The following is a 20,222-nucleotide window of genomic DNA, read 5'->3' as shown; positions in this document are numbered from 1 at the left end:
CAGTGTAGAACACTATGGGACATCCATGGTTAGTAGGCAAGACTTGGATGAAGACCCAATAAAAGAGACTGAGAAAGAGCTGTCAGATAGGTCAGAGGAGAAGCAGGACAGAGTCTTGCCACAGAACAGAAACCTAGAAGTAAAGGGTAAAAAGGAGAAGAGGGTGATCAACAATGCCAGAGTCTACAGATAGGAAAAGGTCCATTGGGTTTGGTCAGTAAGAGATTGTTAGTAATTTTTGAGAGGGCAGTTTCAGTTGAATGATGGGGTTGGAAACTTGACTGTAGAGAGTTAAATAAAGAGTGAGAGGAGAGGAGGAAGAGATACCTTTTCCAGATGGCCTTCTCAAGGATGTTGGCCACAAAAAGCAGGAGAGATATGGGACCATAGCTATGAGGGATAGATGGATGGAGTGAGGTTTTGAGAATGGGAGAGACATCGACATGCTTGTAGGTAGTAGAGAAGCATCCAACAGACAAAAAGAGATTGAAGATAAATGAGAAAACTGGGATGATAGAAGAGGTTAATCTACTGGAGAAATGCAATGGAATGGGATCACTGGTGCAAGTAAAGGAGATTTCCTTGGCAAAGAAAAGGGCCAACTCTTCACATGAGAAAGGGGTGAAGGAAGAGATAGTGGTAGATAGTGGTAGAATGAAGATGAGTGATGTGAGATGAGGAGGAAGGGAAAAAGAGCTTTTGGTGAATGGCCCCAATTTTTTTCAGTGAAATATGAGGCAAGGTTCTCAGCTGAGAAAGGTGGGAGGTAGAGGAACATTTAGGAAATTTGGAAAAGATTTAGAAAAGCCTTCCTAGCTATAGGACCTTAGGCAAGTCACATAACCCTAATTGCCTATTTCTACCATTCTTCTGCCTTGGAACTGATCTATTCTACAGAAGATAAGGATTAAAAAAAATAAGATCTGACTCACTTTTGATAACACAGCTTGGGATAGTGAGTGAGATAGTGAATCAATTAGGGAAGCATAAAAAATATTGTCTAGCTGCATCGAGGGCCAGTTGAGATTATGTCACATAAATCTGTAGTAGACCCAATTATTTTCTTTAGTTTTAGCAGCAAATGTATAAGAGCAAAGGCAGCATGTTGTGGGAATATTTGAAGGCTAAGGCTTGGCAAGACAAGATTGGTCATTGCATAAGGGCACAAGGAACTCAAGAGAAGAAGGTAGGATAGGGTTGAAGTGATTCAGCAAGGGCTCAAGATGGGAAATGGAAGAAAGTGTAGTTAAGTCTGGGAAAAATACTGAGGGATTATAGATCACTGGATGGAGAACAGTTTTAGGTTGCAGAGGGAGAGAGAATGATGATAAAATGTACCCAGATACCAGATAAGGGAATTTCAGAGTTTATAAAGATAGACATTGGTGCAAAATCAAGAGTATGACCATATTTGTGTCTGGCTATGGTAGGGTGGAGGAGTGAAATGAATAAACTGAGGATGTATTAATATGCATGCTGAAGTCCCCTAATAGGAGAGCAGGTGTTGGAGACAGAAAAACCATGAACCTGCCACTTAACACATTGAGGAAGGAGGGTGAGTGTCCTGGAAGTGGAGAGACAAACAGCTACCAGCATTTTGATTGGGCGGTAAGATATAGATTAAGTGAACTTCTAAGGAGGAAAGATTACTAAGTGATGGTGGTATTGGGAAAACCTGGAAGTAGCAATGGGGAATAAGGAATATTCCAGCTTTTCCAGCTACACCAGCTGAAAAAGGAGGCCTGGAAACCTTATCTTCTCTCTTAGAATTGATCAGTTCCAAGGCAAAAAAAAATGGTAAGGAAGCAGCAATTGGGGTTAAGTGATTTGCCCAGAGTCATAGAGCTGGGAAGGGTCTGGTGAGCTCCCTAGCTGCCCCCAGGGAGCCAGGTCTTAGGGACATCAGAAGATGGAAGAAGTAGGAAAGAACTATGGAGCAAGCACTTCAGAAAGCACAAGGAAAGGAGCAGATACCTGCAGAGTGGGACATGGGGACACTGAGTTGAGGAGAATGGGAAAAAGGGGGAGGTTTGTGGCAAGTGAATTTCAATGGAGACAGTCAAGGATTCAGAATCTCTGAGATGGGGAGGATAGAGTAGAGGAGAGTTTGCCAGTGATTGAGGAATGAAATCAGGTAAGTTTTTGTTGTCTATGAGGGCTTGTCTCTTTGGAGAGTACAAGTGCTGGGAGCTGAAGGAATGGCTCTAACTCCCCTTCCGTCATAGAGGAGCCTTTCTCCTGTTCTCTGGAAGGGAGGAATCTGGTTCAATGGAATAATGTGTCCATTGAAAGACAAAAAAGACCAAAAAAGTCTTTTCTCCAAGAGGGCTTCCATTCTAAAGGGGAATTCTACATAGGCACAAATAAGTCTGGAATAAGGAAAACTCAGAAGGGAGACGAGACCACAATGACGACAACAACCAGAAAGAAAAGGGATTGCTTTCCTGGGAATGTGGCCCCTCAACAGAGTCCTGAAGGATAAGAATTTTGAGAGGAAATGGGGAGAGATTGTGTACCCCAAAGTTATACCTCTTCATTGTGGCTCACTACCTCTTCAGCACAATTCTGAGAGATTTCCGTTTATAGGGTCGTAGTTCAAATGGGCAACTTTCTGCTCAGGGGGCACCAAAAATGAGTTAAGAATATGCTTTTTGTTAGTACAGAGAGCAGGATCAGGACCAAACTCATTTATAGAATTTATTTTCAGGAATTAACACATCAGAAGTATTTGGCACATCATCGTGTGGAAAATGGATCAAGCTTTAGCAACTTCTGCTCACAATGGCATCGCCTCTGCTTCAATAGGAGGAAAAACCTTCTAGCACACATTGCTCAAAACTGGAATGGGTTTCCTTGTGAGGTGTTGAGCTCATGGCTGGGCATCTTACCGCAAAGCCTGGGTGACTCTATTGGGTCCCCTACACTGGCTGGGGAGAGGAGGGTAGCTCACATCCAGTGTAAGGATTCTACGATGTGCCCTCAGTCCTGGGGACAGCGACCCTCTTGGTCCTTGTTTTTTCATTTTGGAGGTTATAAAATGATTCTCCTCTCTCCCTCTGCGGAGGTGAGCAATGGACTAATATTAACCAGTTAAACCAATTCTGCCCAAACTCACAGGAGCCTTTAAAGCAGCCTTTGCAGCGGAATATTGTCAAAGACTTTTGGAAAGCCTAAATATTGTTAACTGTTCCCTGGTTCACATTGCTCACGTGATCATTATGGATGCCCACAGATTAGTGGGGCAAGATTTCCTCTTAATTAAATAATGTGGTAGTCACGTCATTTAAGTCAGATCAATAAATATTGATTAAGCACCAATTACTGAATTATACTAAGCCCTGGAGATACAAAATCTTGAGGAGCTCACAGTCTGATGGGGGAAAACATGCAAACAGGACACCATCAGGTTAAATTGGAGGTAGTCTCAGAAGGGAGGCACTAACATTAAGGAGGACAATTATTATAGGATGTAGGACTTAGCTAAGGGTTTTTTTTTTTTTAACTCTTACCTTCTGTCTTAGAATCTATTTAGATGCTGAGTATAAATTCTAAGGCAGAAGAGCATTGAGAGCTGGGAAATTGGGATCAAATGTCTTACCCAGGGTCACAGAGCTGGGACCTATCTGTGACCACATTTGAACCCAGGTCCTTCTGCCTCCAGACATGGCACCCTAGCCACTGTCTCCCATTGTTCTACCTAGCTGCCTCTTCAGCCAAGATTTGAAGGAAAGGAGTGAGGGAAGCAGAGAAGTGAAGATGAGCAGGGAGAAGGACCCAGGCATGAGGAAAACCAGGAGGCAGATGATGTTATTTATATAATTTGTTTTTAGGAATTAACGTATCAGCGTTGTTTGGAAAAGAATAATGCCTATTTGGAAAATTTATCAAGATACAGTGAGCTCACTATTTACAACGACACGATGCTCCACGTCCTCATTGTATATGGAAGCGTGTTGAATGTTGCGACTGATGAACAACATTTTGCTCCCAGCCGAATACCTTCAACGTGTTTTCAGGTGAGAAGCATGATTCCCGGCATGCCAAGTTTGTGCCTTATTATTCTCTGCTGGTTTTCCACAAATTGTATCAGGATTCTTTAAAAAATAACTTGTATATTCTACCTCTAGTACTAAAAAATAATATAGCTTCACCTCAAAAACCTAGATCCTATAGTCCCTTTAATATATATATATATATACACACACATATGATAAGCATGCCATCCATCCATCCATCCGTCTGTCCGTCCATCTATCCATCTGTCCATCCATCCATCCGTCCATCCATCCATCCGTCCATCCGTCCATCCATCCATCCATCCATCCATATCTCCTGTGGCAGGGATTGGGGTCTAGACCCATGGTTTCATCAGCCTAGGGAACTGCAGAGTAAGGAAACTCCTTACAAACGCAGGTCAAAATCTTCACCCAAATTTACAATCTGAGAGAGTTGCCCAGAGCACTAAGAGCTTAAGTGGTTACCCAGGATCTATGTCCAAGGCAAGACTCGAACCAGGTTTTCCTGACTTTGAGGCCGTGTCTCTATCCTCTCTACACCATCTTGCAGCCCAGTAGTGGATATAGAAATGCAAAAATTGTACAAATACAAAAAAATCATAGGAATAAATATTGACTGATTTAGTCACGGATGACAACATCATAATCATTTTTAAACCGTTAAAGCCTTGCATTTACCCATGAGAAGAGGTCAGGGCCAAAGCCAGTGGCTCTGAGAATGGTGGCCTTGGTCAGTTTGGTAAGGGTGTGATTTTTTTTTCTTTGACAAAAGTCTTATCTTGGAATGGATGGAACCTTTTTTTCATATATATATATATATATATATATGAAAAAAGGTTCCATATTAAAATATATATATTTCATATATATATGAAAAAGGTTCCATCCTTTACAAACATCTCCGTTCCTTCTCCCTCATAGAGAACCATTCCTTGTAAGAAAGAATAAGAAAAAGAAAGAGAAATAATTCTAACTAAAACTGTCAATTTTGAGAAGATAAGGAATGAGTTTCACCTCCAGTCCTCACCACTGCAAAGAAAGGATGGACGAAGCCTCCTATCCCTTCTTCAGATCCAACCTTGGTTGTTGGAATTGCAAAGATTTAGTTCATTTTTTGGTCTTTCCATTAACACTGTGTTTATGTTTCTCTGCTTCCTCTTATTTCACTTTGCATCAGATCTTTTTGTATTCATTAGAATCATCATTTCTTACATAGGTTTAAACCCTTACTTTCTATCTTAGTATGAATTCTAAGTCTGAAGAGTGGTAAGGATTATGCAGTTGGATTTAAGTGACTTGCCTAGGGGCATACATCTAGGAAGTGAGATCCTCCCAAATCCAGACCTAGCTGCCCTGAACTCTTACACAGTTCTGTTATATTCAAGGACCACAATTTCTTTATATATGACTCAATTGCTAGACGTTTCTTTTGTTTTCTAGTTCTTTGCTATAGTGGGGGGAAAAGTACCTTAGGATTATTTTGGTGTGTATGGGGTCTTTCCTTCTATCTCCCTGTCACTGCAAAATATTTCCAGAAGAGTGATGCATCGATCAAAGGGTATGGACATTTTAGTCCTTAACATAATTCCACTCTGCTTTCTATGGTGGTTGGACCAGTTCATAGTTTAACCAGCAGTCTGTCAGTATGCTTGAATTTCCAGAACCTCTCAAATATTAACTATTTCCACCTTTTGTCACTTTTTCCGAGTTTCTTAATAAGTTGTTTTTCTTTGTATTTTTCTTAGTAGTCATTTGAAACAATTTTATGTGGTTATTAATAGTTTATCATTCTTTTGAGAAAAATTGTTTATATCTTTTGAAAAGAATTATTGACATCTTTTGACCACTTATCTTCATTGGCAAATGGTTCTTGGTCATTTATATATTTTCATTAGTCCCGTATATTTTTTGGATATTAGAAGATTATGGGAGGTATCCAATGCAAAAAAATATTTTTTGACCCATTGATTGTTTCCTCACTTATCTTGATTAATTTGTTCCTGAAAAATCTTTTTAATGGGGGCAGCTGGGTGGCTCAGTGGATTGAGAGTCAGGCCTAGAGACGGGAGGTCCTGGATTCAAATCTGGCCTCAGACACTTCCCAGCTGTGTGACCCTGGGCAAGTCACTTGACCCCCATTGCGTAGCCCGTACCACTCTTCTGCCTTGGAGCCAATACACAGTATTGACTCCAAGACTGAAGGTAAGGGTTTAAAAAAACCCAACACTTTTTAATGTCATAGAATAAAAATTATCTCTTTTATATTTGAAATGCTTAGTAGAGTGCCCGGAACATAATTACTCTCATATGGTTAAAAATCTCCATTGTTGTGAAAGGTACATAAGTTTGTCTCTGGATTAAAAAAATTGTTTTTATGGTGTGACCTTTAATATTCATGCCATAAATCCATTAGAATTTATTGTGGGAGAATTTGTTTTAAACCAATTTCTGCCAAGCTGCTTTCTAATTTTAGTTTTTGTCAAATAAGATGTTCTTACCCATGTGATTTATCTCTTTAGGCTATCGAAGAATTGATTCCAATACAATTCCATTGATATACCTATTTTTTAAACCAGTACCAAATAGTTTTGATGACTTCTAGTTTATAGTATAATTTGTGGTTAGAAAGAATCATTCCCCCTTCATTCCTTCTTTATTTTATTGTCTCCCTTGGGATCCTAGAACTTTTGTTTCTCAAAATGAATTTTGAACACTATAATGCAAATTCCAACAACAGGGAAATGGGTTAGAGTCAAGAACACATGTGATAACCAGTGGAATCATGCGTTGGCAATGGGAGAGGGAAAGGTGGTGGGGGGGGGGGGGGCGGGGAGGAAAAGAAAATGATCTTTGTTTCCAGTGAATAATGTATGAAAACGACCAAATAAAATAATGTTTAAAATTAAAAAAAAAATAAATAAATAAAATGAATTTTGTTTTTATTTTGTCTAGCTCTACAAAGTTTGTTAGTTTGATTGTTAAAGCACTAACTCTGAAATCCAGTGTCCATCCTCTTATCATATTGGTATAGCACAGTCATGAACATTCAATATTTCTCCAGTTTTTAAAAGTCATGTTTTAAAAGAGCGTTTTACTTCTTACCTCATATTATCCTTTTTCCCTACATCCTGTGATTCATCATGAGAGGGTTGCCTCATTAGACTGATTCTTAGTGTCTTCTCTGGAGACAGCTGCCATGACGACTTCTTGCATATCATTCTCAGGTTGGAGTTTTGAGACTTCACGAAGTTTGGAGAAAATGTCTCCCCTCTACTTATTGGCCATATACCCCAGAAGTATAGTGTTGTGTAATTGCATTTATGCGGATCCTGAGGGAACTTCGGTAGATGGTTTCCCAGATTCTTATGCATTCTGTAGTTTTTTTTAAATGAGATTTCCTTTTCGAATATTTCTTCATGGATTTCATTATTACAATGTAGAAAATGTGTTGATTTTTGTGTATTTTTTGTGTATTCATTTTGAATCATGCTTTCTTGATGCTATTTATTAGCCATCAGCTTATTTGCCAATTATTCAGAATTTTCTAAATAATCTAGCATGTCATCAGCAAATAGGGATAGTTTTGCCTGTCCTTTATCTGTATTCATATCTTTAATTTTTTTCTCTTACCTTATTTCTATTAGAAATATTTCTAGAACCTTTTCAACTAATTGTGGGGGGAAAAGGACATCCTTATTTTACTCCATTGTTTACTGTGAAAGCTTCTAGTGTCTGACAGGAAACTATAATAAAGATTGTAAACTTTTTTTACATTACAAAAATAGACTATGTGCTAAGACACAAAGAAATGACAATGAAATTCTTAAAAAAATACATCCTTTAAAGATCATAATGCAATGGGAATGTTAAATAATTTAGTGAGTACCAGCAAAAGAGAGTGATAAGTGAATGTTTAATGATGACATCTTGAAAAATGAGTGAGATGAAAAACAAATCATAGAAATAAGAGAATGGCATTGATAAGACAATGCACAAAATTTCCAATTTGTAACTAAAGCGCTTCCTAGATGAAGTTATTCCCAAGAACATAGTTAAATAAAATAGAAAAATAGAAGATAAATGTACTGAATTTGAAATAAAAAATAGAAAATTAACAAATCCAAAGTTATTGCAAATGACAAAAATTTTTGAAATTAGAAAGGAAACAGGTCATTCAGAACACAAAAAAGACTACTGAACTAATAAACAACACTAATGATGGTTTCTTTGAAATAACAAAATTGGGGGCAGCTGGTTAGCTCAGTGGATTGAGAGCCAGGCCTAAAGACAGGAGATCCTAGGTTCAAATCTGGCCTCTGACACATCTAAGCTGTGTGACCCAGGGCAAGTCACTTAACCCCCATTGCCTAGCCCTTACCACTCTTCTGCCTTGGAGCCAATACATAGTATTGATTCCAAGACAGAAGGTAAGGGTTTAAAAAAATTGATTAATTGCTTGCTAAAATGATTAAAAAGTAAATGGAGGAAAATTGAGTTAGCCAAATAAAAATGGTCTCAGGCTCTCGAATTAAGTACGGAACAATATTACTGAAATTAAGATTGCATAGAGATGACTTACTGCTGTTGGGGTTAATTTTGACTCTTTATCTTTCAGATTCAAGGTACCTCTAATATAAATAAACTGCTGATCATACAAAAAGAAAATGCTACTAGGAAGGGGAAAAGTTCAGACAAGGAGGAGTACTATGATTCTGGGAAATTCGGTAAGGAGGGACTTTAATTCATGTAAACTTTACTTTTAATTCTAAGCAAAGAAATTTGGAGGATTTTTGTATTCTGTATTTGTCCATCTGGGTTGAGGATAAGATAAAGGAGGCTTTTTGCCTTTCTGCCACAGGCGACTGCCATTCTCCTAGGAGGAACAGCCTTGTTTTAAAGCTTGGCTCCTAGGGAGAAAGACACAGTAGCCCTATTGGAAAGTTTGTACCTCTATTGGAGATGTATTTTTTTTCTTGCTGTTCATTTCATTTCCACCGTGAAGCTTGGGTGACTTCATATTTCCTCTTCTTCTAGCAGTTTTCAGCAGTTCAGTCTTTTTCACTCATCTACGTGGGCAGAGACAGTGAGTTCTGGGAGGAAGTAGCGTCCTTGGCATACACAAGATGAAAACAAGGAGGGAGATCTTATAGTCTTTTTTATTTTTAAACCCTTACCTTATGTCTTGGAGTCAATACTGTGTATTGGCTCCAAGGCAGAAGAGTGGTAAGGGCTAGGCAATGGGGGTCAAGTGACTTGCCCAGGGTCACACAGCTGGGAAGTGTCTGAGGCCAGATTTGAACCCAGGACCTTCCATCTCTAGGCCTGGTTCTCAATCCACTGAGCCACCCAGCTGCCCCCAAGATCTTATAGTCTTAATTGCTCTGATCTTTTAAGCCAGAGGAGGAGTGAAATAGGTTACTACCTGTAGGATAAAGGTGATAATGGGGGCCTCTAGGATGTCATGGTTAGGGATGGTGTAATGCTGATGTCAGAAGCTGGACAAAAAGATGTCCTTTAAGGATAAAAAGGAAGTCAATTTGGGACCTGCAAAATATAGTTAAATCTTCAAACGCATCTTCCGTAATTACTTGCCTCTCACTATTCCAATGTCAACATCTTGGACCCTTTTCACTGTCCTACCTTGGGCATACTTTGGACTCTGGACTTGCCCTGACTTCACAAATTCTTTTTCCTTTCTCTCAGTTTGGTTTCTCTCTCCCCACCCCCCCTCACCCCCCAAAGCCTTTTGACTTCTGGAGCCTACATACTAATTCTCTGGCAGCATCTAGCAATCAATTCGATTTCCCTGGAAGAAAGCTACGCAGTTGAAAGGACTTAATTAAGACCTCTTCAGCTGCCCCTTCTTGAACTTGGGGTGTACAGAGCCTTTCAACTGCTGGCTTTATCCAATCAATACAAATTCATTAAGTGGGGTTACAAAGACAAAAGCATCCTCAGGTGCTGGCCCTTGAAGAGCTCACATTCTATTGGGGGAGACAATCTGTACATTTAAAAAATAAATACAAGGTCATTTGGGAGCATCAGAATCTTCATCAAATGGGAAAAGCTTCATGCAGGAGATGAGTTTCAACTGAGTCTTGAAGGAAAGTAGGAATTCTAAGAGTCACAAGAGGTGAAGAGGGAGTGCATTTTGGCAAGTGTAAAGGCAAGAAGGGAGAAAATTGAGGGTCCTGGTTGAGGAAGAGAAAGGACTGTCATTTCAGCTGTAAAATGGAGATTTGAACCCCAGACTTCAATTCCCAGAAGTCCTTGGTAGTTCCCAAAATCCCCTATAATATCACCCTGAGTCCTCACCTTTTTGTATTTTAAATTTGTTTAAATTTGTATTTAAACTCACTCTCTGCCTACTTCAGCCCTCTCCCTGCTTCCGCTTCTAAGCACACGCATCTCTCAAGATGTAGAGTAAGTGGCTGTGAATGGGCTTTTCAGCCCTCCTAGACACGTGCTTTTCTTATTTTGTATTTTCTTTATTTCTTAATCTTTAATAAACCTCATAAAATTACAATACTTTTGGCAGAGAAACTAATTTTAACTGTTACACAGCTCATAGGAAATAAAATGGAAAAGGTTGGTTAGGATAAAATTTGTGAAAAAGCTTTGATAAAATCCTAAAAGTAATAAGGAGTCACTAGAGTTTACTGAGCAGACCAAAAGTCAAGGTCAGGTCTGAGCGTGCAGAAGATCACTTTGGTGGTCGTGTTGAGGATGGATTAAAATTGGAAACCAAGCATGAAGTTATCGCAATGGTCTAGTCAAGAGGTGATGAAGGCCTGGACCATGGAGGAGCCTCTGTGCATGGAGAAGAAGCAATCGATGCAAGAGTTTGTGGAAATAGAAAGATTTGGTGTGACCCTGGGCAAGTCACTTGACCCCCATTGCCTAGCCCTTACCACTCTTCTGCCTTGGAACCAATACACAGTATTGATCCCAAGAGGGAAGGGAAGGGTTTAAAAAAAAAAAAAGATTTGGCAACTGATTGGATATTTGGAGGAAATAAAGGTCAGAAGTCCAGGATTCAACTTAATAAATTCAATTTAATAATTCAATAAACATGCATATATACATATATGTACATACACACATATTTTATATATATATATATATATATATTTATAAACCAGAATTATCCATTTAGAAGCAGATGGAAATATATATATGTGTAAAAATCAGAATTACCCATTTAGAAGCAGATGGGAATAGTGACCAAAGACCCGGATTTGGAGTCAGAAAGCTCGCTTTGGGTCTTGGGTTGGCCCCTTGCTAGATGTAGTAATAATAAAAGCTACAGGGCTTCGCATAGTGCTTTCAGGTGCATGCTGGATCGGGCCCTTCCCCCTGTGACCCCAGTCCCGTGAGGAAGACGCTCTCGTTTCCATGTTGACAAATGAGGAAGCAGAAGTTGAGGGCAGAGGTTGAGGCCTGCGCCCAGGTGGGACTGAACAAGGTTTTCCTGACTCCAGCTCCAGAGCTGTCTCACAGAGAATGACTAGGGACGAGTTGCTGAGTCTCTAGCTCTGCCATCCCCATTCTGGCTCTACAATCCCAAAGCGATTGTAGACGGGGCCGAAGGAAGCCCTCTCTGACCTACCGCATGGCAACGTTTTGCCGAGAAATGCTTAATCTATCTTACACGTGTTGACTAGCCTACTTAACAATGCTATTCTTTTTTCCTCAGCGTATTATACCAAAAAATATGCAGACGGTTAAGAAAAGAGGAACGGGTGAGCTCAGTTTAACTTGATTCTTTTCTGTTCATTATGCAAGGGATCCGCTACAAAAATCCTATAGAAAACATTTGGAGCTATGAAGAGACACATCTAAATTGTTTTAAAATGAGATGCCATGTTAGCTTAAACATTGGAGAGGTTTAAATTCTAAAAGCAGATATATATTAATATATATATATATATGTATGAAGGGTTCATTTGGAAGGGAATTTTTAAATTCAAATTCACGTTAAAAACAAAAATCGGTGGCAAAGATTGGAGTGCTGTTCACCTAACATCTCTCTTCTGACATTTGTCTTTAAGTCATTAATAGGGACGTAGCTTTGGATATTTAAGATATAATAAGGACGTGTGTGGGTCTTTAAGTTGTAATAATGCCGAATAGGACGGTCAGGAAGGCTTCGATCCCACCGGGTAAGGAGCTGAACTTCCAGACGACGTCCAGCCAGACATCCAGAACAGCTATGCTGAGATGTCCAGGCCAGACGCCTGCCTCTTGTTAAGAAGCCCGGACTGCCCCAACTGGCATACAAAGGAAGAGCTCTGTAACCCAAATGGGGCCTTCCTGAGTGAGGCTCCCCCTTTCCTGGGCTGGCTGGGGGGGTCCTTCAGCCTCTGTTAGTTGGCCACAAACACTGGGACTGGGTTAGTCCTGGTGAAGGCTTGATGCACGCACTTTGAACAAAATTCAGAGCTAAAGAGTGCTTCGGGTGGGAAGATGGCAGAGCAGGGCGCGAGGCTGCCATGCCCTCCAAACTCCTCCACCACCAGAAATAATTCCACAGAGTCAATGCTAAAAGCAGCAAAGATGGAAAAGCGTTGAGGGGGAAGCAGAGCAACCAGGGGGTTGACTGCTGAGCAGGGGAGGACTGCAGGGACTCAGCTGCACTGACCAGATAGAGGCTCTGTCCCAGGTTCTGACCAGAGGGGCTGAGGAGCAGCAAAGGAGCACACACCCGTGAGTGCGGCTGTTGAGGGGCTGGGACCCTGCCCGTTGTGGTCACCCACAGAAAAGGGGAGTCCCCAGCTGCCCTCCTAGGGGAACAGGCAGAACTGAAGGGGCGAGCTGGGGGGGAACAGATCTAGCGGAGCACCTGAGGTCAATCACTGACTGGGCTTTGAGGGGGTGGGGCAGAGACTACATCTGGCCTTGGATTCTAAAAATCAGAACTAAGTAGGGCCCAGGAAATGACAAACACAAAAAATCCTGAAACCTGAGCTATCACTCTTCCATACACTGGGAACAGAACTCAACTCAAACAAAAATCTAATAGTTAAGTCTATTGGTTTAACCACAAAAATTGGAAAAAAATGAGTAAGCCCAAGAGAAAAAACCCTACTATAATAAAGATAGCTGTTATGGGGACAGAGTAGACTGGGTTCAAATTCAGAGGAGAGCAAAGTTAAAACATCAATAAAAACACCAGATGATCACAAGCCCAAAAAGAATTTTTGGAAGAGCTTTAAAAAGATTTCAAAAAACAAATGAGAGAGGTTGAGGAAAATATAAAAAATAAATGAATAAAAGCAATGCAAGAAAAAAAATTTTTTTAATTACAGTTGGAATTCCTAAGTCAATAAGGAATAACAAAGCAAAATCAAAAGAAAAAGTAGAAGAGAATATGAATCATTACTATAAAAACTAATAACCTGAAAACTAGGATCAAGTAGAACTAATATAAGAATTATTTGACTATTAGAAAGTTATGATAAAAAAATTCTAGGTAAAAAAAAAATTTAGACTCTATACTTTAAGAAACCATTAAGGAAAACTGCCTAGTATTTACCTAGAACTAGAGGGTAAAATATAAAATGAAATAATCCATGGATTACCACCACAAAGAGAGCCCAAGATGAAAATGCACAGGATATTCATTGCTAAGTTCCATAACTCCTAGGTTAAGGAGAAAATACTAGAGGCAACAAGAAAAAATAAATTTAAATACAGTGGCAATATAGTCAGAATAGCAAGACTTAGTAGCTTCTACATTAAAAGAACAAAGAGCATGGAACAATATTTTGAAGAGCAAAGGAGCTGGGTTTAAATTCAAGAATAACATACCCAGCAAAATTGAGCATAATTATACAAGTGGAAAATGGATATTTAACAAACTAAATGGATTTCAACAATTCTTGGGATAAAAACCAGAACTCAGTAGAAAATTCCATCTACAAGAATCACAAGAAGGTAAAAAAAAAGAAAGACTCAATAGAAGGGACCCAACAAGATCAAATTGTTTACTTTATATTTCAGAAAATGTTACTCATAATCCTTAAGAATGACATAATTTCTTAGGTAGTCTGAAAATGCACATATAGATAGAAGACTTAAGGTCAAGTTGAATATAATGGAGTGAGCTAAAAATAATAAGACAGGGCAGGAAGAAGTAAAATGGAACAAACATCTCATAGAAAAGAGACATGAGTGGAAGAACTCACAGAAAAGGGGAGGAAGGGTGGAAGGCTGGAAGTACTAGAACCCTATCCTCATTAGATCTGGGTTAAAGAGGGAACAATATATACAACTAGAAGGGTAAAAGTCCTTTTAACTTGCAGAGAAATAGGAGGGTGAGGTGATAGGATAAGGGAGGAACTAAGAGACCCTTTAAGGACTAAGGGGCTGAGAGAAGGGAGTGTAGATTAAGAGAGAAGTCAAGGGGATTTAGAAGAGAGTACCTTCCTAGGTAGAGAGTACCTAACAAGAAATAGGAGAGCAAGGTGAGAGGAGAAGGGAGGTTCTCTCAGGGCAGGATAAGAGATTTTTAGAAGGAAATTTGTATCTGGAAATAAAAGGGCAGGGTGGGAGGATAAGGAAGGGTCTTTTGGAAGGAGAGAGAATAAGAACTAGGAGGTAAGGGGGAAGGGACAAGGGAGGGAACCACAAAAGAATGGACTGACTTAGATCTGGGGTGCAAGGGGGAGAGAATAAGGGAGGAGTTCGAAGAAAGTGTGTGAATTGGATAGGGAGTGGACAAAAGAAATTGAACTTTTGAGGATGGATATGGCAAAAGGAGAGGAAGAGAAGGACAAATAGTGAGGAGAAAATAGAATGTAGGGAAATATCCAACTAGTAATTATAACTTTGAACATGAATGGTATAAATTCATCCTTTAAATGGAAATAGCAGAAAGATCAAAACCAAAATTCGACAATCTGCAGCTTACTAGAAACTCACTTAAAAATGAGATACACACAGAGTGAAAATAATGGACTAGAACAGAATATATGCCTCAGCTGATAAAAAAAAAAGAGTAGCAATTATGATCTCGGACAAAGTTAAAGCTAAAATAGATATAATCAAGAGATAATTAGGGAACTTATATTAAAAACAACCATACATAATGAAGCAATAACAATATTAAACTGATATGTACCAAATGTTATAGCATCCAAATTTTTAAAGGAAAAGCTAAAAGAGTTACAGATGTAAATAACTAACAAAACAATATTAGTGGGGAACCTCAATTTTCTCCTCTCCAAACTTGAGAAATCTAACCAAAAAATGAATAGAAAGGCAAATAGGATCTTAGATAAATTAAATATGATCTCTGGAGAGAATTGAATGGGAATAGAAAAAAATATACTTCTCAGTGGAATGTGGTACTTTTACAAAAACTAACCACCTATTAGTGCACAAAAACATTATAGTTAAATGTAGAAAGCAGAAACATTGATTTTAAGGTCATAATGCAATAAAAAAATTGTATATGAAGATCCTTGGAAACTTCACAAAGTAAAAATTCATTGTAGACTAAATAATTTAAATCTTAAAGAATGAGTGGGTTAAAGAACAAGATTGGAACAAGAAATGATTTCATTACAGAGAATGATAATAATGAGGTAGTATATCAAAACTTTTTGAGATACAGCATGTTTAGATTAAAATTGTGAGACTGGCCATGGATTTCATTATTTTATTTAATCAGAAAGGTGTAGGGGAAAAGGGGAGAGGGAGAGAAAATGAGAGAACTTTCCTTGCTGCTCCATTTGTCTTGCTATTCTGTAGCCACTCCATGAGCTCCCTAACCAAATCCACTTTTGCCTTAGTTTGCCAAAGTTTTTCCTCTACCCACTGATTCTCACAGTTCATGCCTCAGGAGCAAACTCTGGACTTTCTATTTTGCCTGAAGGGGATATCCAGCCTGCCCCCTGTCTCATGATCTCTTATCTCTATTGCTGCCTTTTCTGGCTGGGTACAAGGGGCACCAAAGCTTCTATTCTATCCTGGTGACCAAAATCCAGTCAACAATTTCCTTCACATAAGCAAAAACAGTAATTAGGGGAAAATTTACATCTCTAAATGATTATATTAAAAAAATAGAGAAAGAATAGGTCAATAAGTTGGGAATGCAATAAAAAATCCTAGAAAACAAACAAATTAGAAATTCCCCAAACACCACACTAAAAATCCTAAAACTTAAAAGGTGAAACTGATTAAAATGAATGTAAGAAAAGTATTGAATTAATAAGGAAGTCTATGGAGTTGGTAGTAAGAAAAAATAAACAAAATAAACTATATCAATCTAATTTTTAAAAAGATAGAAAAACCCAAATCAGTAGCATTAAAGATGAAAAGAACGAATATACCACCAATGAAGATAAAATTGAAGCAATTATTAGGAATTATTCTGCTCAATTATATGCCAATGAATTTAACAATAAGTGAAAGGAAAAATACTTTAAAAATATAAACTGCTTACACTATAAGAGGAAGAAATAGAATATATAAATAAGCCTATCTTAGGGTTAAAAATAAATCGAACAGTCCATAAATGAGCCTCCTAAAATCAAAAGTTCCAAGACCAGATGGACTCACAAGTGAATTCTACCAAACATGAAATGATCAAATAATTCCAATACTAAATTATGTGAAATAATATGTAAAAAAGGGAGTTTTAGCAAACTCCTTTTATGAAACAAATTTGGTACTGGTACTGAACCAGGAAGAGCAAAAACAGACAAAATTATAGACCAATTGCATTAATGAGTATAGATGCAAAAAACCTAAATAAAATACTAGAAAGGAGACTACAACAATACATCACAAACATTGGGACCAAACAGGACTGATACCAGGAATGCAGGGTTGGTTTAATATAAGGAAAACTATCAACATAGTTGATCTTATTAATAACAAAAGTTTTAATAAAACCATATGATATTAATATTTGTAGAAAATGCCTTTGACAAAATATAATACTCATTCCTATTAAAAACAACGGAGTTTTTCTTAAAATACTATGAAGGATCTACCTAAGCCCATCAGCAAATATTAGCTGTTTTGGGGATAAGCTAAAAGCCTTCCCAATAAGATCAGGAGTAAAAAAAAAAATGCCTATTGTCACCAATATTATTTTACACAGTACTAGAAATGCTAACAATAGCAATAAGAGAAAAAGAAATTGAAGGAATCAAAATGGATAAAGGTTATATAAAATTATCTATTATCTAAATTATTTATTTTTGCTGATGATATGGTGGTATATGTGGAAAATCCTAGAGATAAATAAGTGGCAAGATATAAAATAAATCCATATAAATCACCAGCATTTTTATCCATTACTAACAAAATTCTGCAAAATAAGATAGAAATGCTTAAAATAACCACAGATAGAATCAAATACCTGGGAGCATACCTACCACAACAAACCCAGGATCTTCATGAACATAATTATAAAACTTTTTACACAAATCTAAAATTTGTTTGTCAGACATAGACAATTGGAGAAATATCAATTATTCGTGGATGAGCAAAGCCAACATAATTAAAAAGACAATCCTACTTAATCTTATTTAATGTCATTTCAATCAAATTACCAAAAAATTATTTTGAGCTAGAAAAAAAATAACAAAATTCGTTTGGAAGAATTGCAAAAGAATTTAATGAAAAATAATGTAAAGAAAGGAGGTCTAGCAGTATTGGCTTTTAAGCTGTATTATAAAGTAGTAATTATGAAAACTGGTACTGGCTAAGAAATAGATCAGTGGAACAGAATAGACATACAACAAACAGTAATAAAAGCCTATACTATCCTTGCATTTGACAAAAATATAGATCCAGGCTTTTGGGATAAGAAATCACCATTTGGTAAAAATGACTTGGACAACTGGAGAATAGTTTGGCAGAAACTAGGTTTAGACCAATCAGTACCCTACACCATTCACTAAGACAAAATCAAAATGGATACAAGATCTAGACATAAAAGGAGATCTTATAAACAAACTAAAAGAACAGAGAAAATGCCACCTATCAGATTTATGAATTGAAGAGGAATTTATGAATAAACAGGAGATGGAGAGTATCGAGATGTGAAGTGGATAATTTTGAACACGTTAAACTGAAGGTTTTGCATAAATAAAACAAATATTGCCAAGACTAGAAGGAAAGCAGAAAATATGGGGCAATTTTTCATAGGCAATCTCTTAAAGGGCCCACATAGAAAATATATTGAGAAATATATTTGTCAAATTTATAGGAATGATTGACAAATGGGCAACAGATGTAAACAGATCATTTTGAGACCAGGAAAGCAAAGCCATGTGTAGGTATATGGGAAAATGCTCTAAATCTCTCCTGATTAGGGACAGGCAAACCAAAACAGTGGGGGTTAAAAATGCAAATATTTGGACTATTTGGATTTTCATGGTTCTAAACCCAGCAGACTGGCTAAAGTAATAGGACAAAATGAATGGAGGGGATGTGAAGAAGTAGAGACACTAATATAGTGCTGGTGGAACCATTTTGGAGAACAATTTGGAATGATGCCTAGATATAAAACTACAAATCATGGTCTTTGGCTGGGTCTATTTCCCAAGGAAATCAAGAATGGTACAGGGAGGGAAGGGACTGAACAAAAAATCATAATCTATTTGTAGCTACAGCTCATTTAAGAGCCAAGTTTGGGGACCATCCTATAGTTTGAATTCTGGCTTGATTACTCAAATGCGTTACTTTGTAGGATTCTATTATACAGCTCAAAGTGGGCACTGGCTCACACCTAGTAAATACTAGGATTTAAACTCAGGTCTTCTTGCCTCTAAGTCCTGTACTATCCACGCTGCACTTCTTGGAGGCAAATTCACAGTCTTAACATTTTTCTCTTATTTTTTGTGCAGATGAATCCAGCCAGTCGTTTAAGGAAATAAATCTGCTGCTTGGAGCTTTCTGCCTCTGCTTACTACAGACTACCCTATTCAATGGCCCAAAAGTCTCTCTCAAGAGTTTTCTTAGAATTTGCTGAAGCCAATCACTGCTGCGTGCTTTTTGGGGAAGGAATGGTGATGGTTAGTTCAGAAAAACGAGTTCATATTGTCCAGTAATGAGCAGTGGCTGTGACATTGATTCCTGGACTCGCTGCTAGCAATCTCTTTTTCTAGCCTTAGTTCTTTGGTTCTGTTTTCCTAATTTAGTATTAGAAGGGACTTCTGTCACATCAACTTGGCTTCTAAACGCAGCTTTAAAGAGTTAGATGGTTAACATATTTAGTTTTTAGTATTTTAACTTTTAATTTTAAAATGTAACTTTTTTTTATTTTTTGAGTAAAGCCAATTAAAAATGCAAATATTTGGACTATTTGGATTTTCATGGTTCTAATCCTCTGAATAGGATTTGTGTTGCTTGTAAAGAGGGACCGGTTCAGAGCTCTAATAGTGAAAAACCAAAAGGGAAATGGGAAGGACTAACATAAGTCTTTAAGAAACTTGATTTTTAGTCCTTAAAAGACCCTCCTCCCCCAACTTGGGGGTCCCTTAAAAACAGGCAGGCCCCAGCCTTTCACTAAGCCCTTAGAAGGTTCCAGAAACTGCTGAGAATGGAACACGTAGCCTTTTCTTTGGCACCTCAAGATTAACTTGATTTTAAAACCAGTGAGTTGGGATATGTTGCAGTCATTCTCCAATTGGATGAAGTTATAACATGCTCATCATAACTGTGCTGACCTAGCACTGAGGATACAAATAGAAACGGGAAGAAAAAAGAGGGGAGCAGGTGGGGGTGGTGGAGGTACCCCAGAAGTGGGGGAAGAAATGCTGAGTCCTTCCTCCCAAACAGAGGGGTGGGGAAGGAGCTGATGGAGGAGTGCCGGGGCTGGCGGGGAAGGACAACATTCCCCATGATGCCGAGGGAGGAAGGAGGTCCCAAGAAGAGCCCTTGGCAAAGTCAGGAGAGGCCGGTTCTCTCTCGCCATGGAGATTGCCGCCCATCCTTTCCTGCTTGGGTACACTTTTAAGAAATCATTTATGGTTCCCCTGATCGGTCAGAACTCTTCACAGGGCACCCCTCCTGCCTCCTGGGCCGTGCTGGAGGAAGGAGCCTTTGAAGCCACTTTGTGGGTGTTTATGGCCCTCCCAGACCCTCCATCCCCATGGCTCCTGTTCTACATCCCAAGGATCCCCAAACAGTGGCTGCCTGTCTATCTATGTGGTCCCAGATCTTGCTACTGTTGAAATCCAAGAGGAA

General features: G+C 38.4%; 1 protein-coding gene across 3 annotated transcripts in view; it reads left to right on the top strand.

Moving 5' to 3' along the window:
- Window positions 1-19,326, top strand: part of SLC9C2 (solute carrier family 9 member C2 (putative)) — a 105,871-nt gene extending 86,545 nt beyond the window's left edge. For all 3 annotated transcript variants that reach the window (XM_056815560.1, XM_056815561.1, XM_056815559.1), the window contains 4 exons: window positions 3,831-4,016; window positions 8,632-8,740; window positions 11,713-11,758; window positions 18,881-19,326. In XM_056815560.1, the coding sequence (XP_056671538.1) occupies window positions 3,831-4,016; window positions 8,632-8,740; window positions 11,713-11,744 (327 nt within the window). In that variant the 3' untranslated portion in view covers window positions 11,745-11,758; window positions 18,881-19,326. The remainder of the gene's footprint in view (window positions 1-3,830; window positions 4,017-8,631; window positions 8,741-11,712; window positions 11,759-18,880) is intronic.
- Window positions 19,327-20,222: the final 896 nt, after the last annotated feature.

Source organism: Monodelphis domestica, chromosome 2 (assembly GCF_027887165.1).
Source record: "Monodelphis domestica isolate mMonDom1 chromosome 2, mMonDom1.pri, whole genome shotgun sequence".
NCBI classification, from domain to species: Eukaryota; Metazoa; Chordata; class Mammalia; order Didelphimorphia; family Didelphidae; genus Monodelphis; species Monodelphis domestica.
This window is presented reverse-complemented; position numbering and strand designations above follow the sequence as displayed.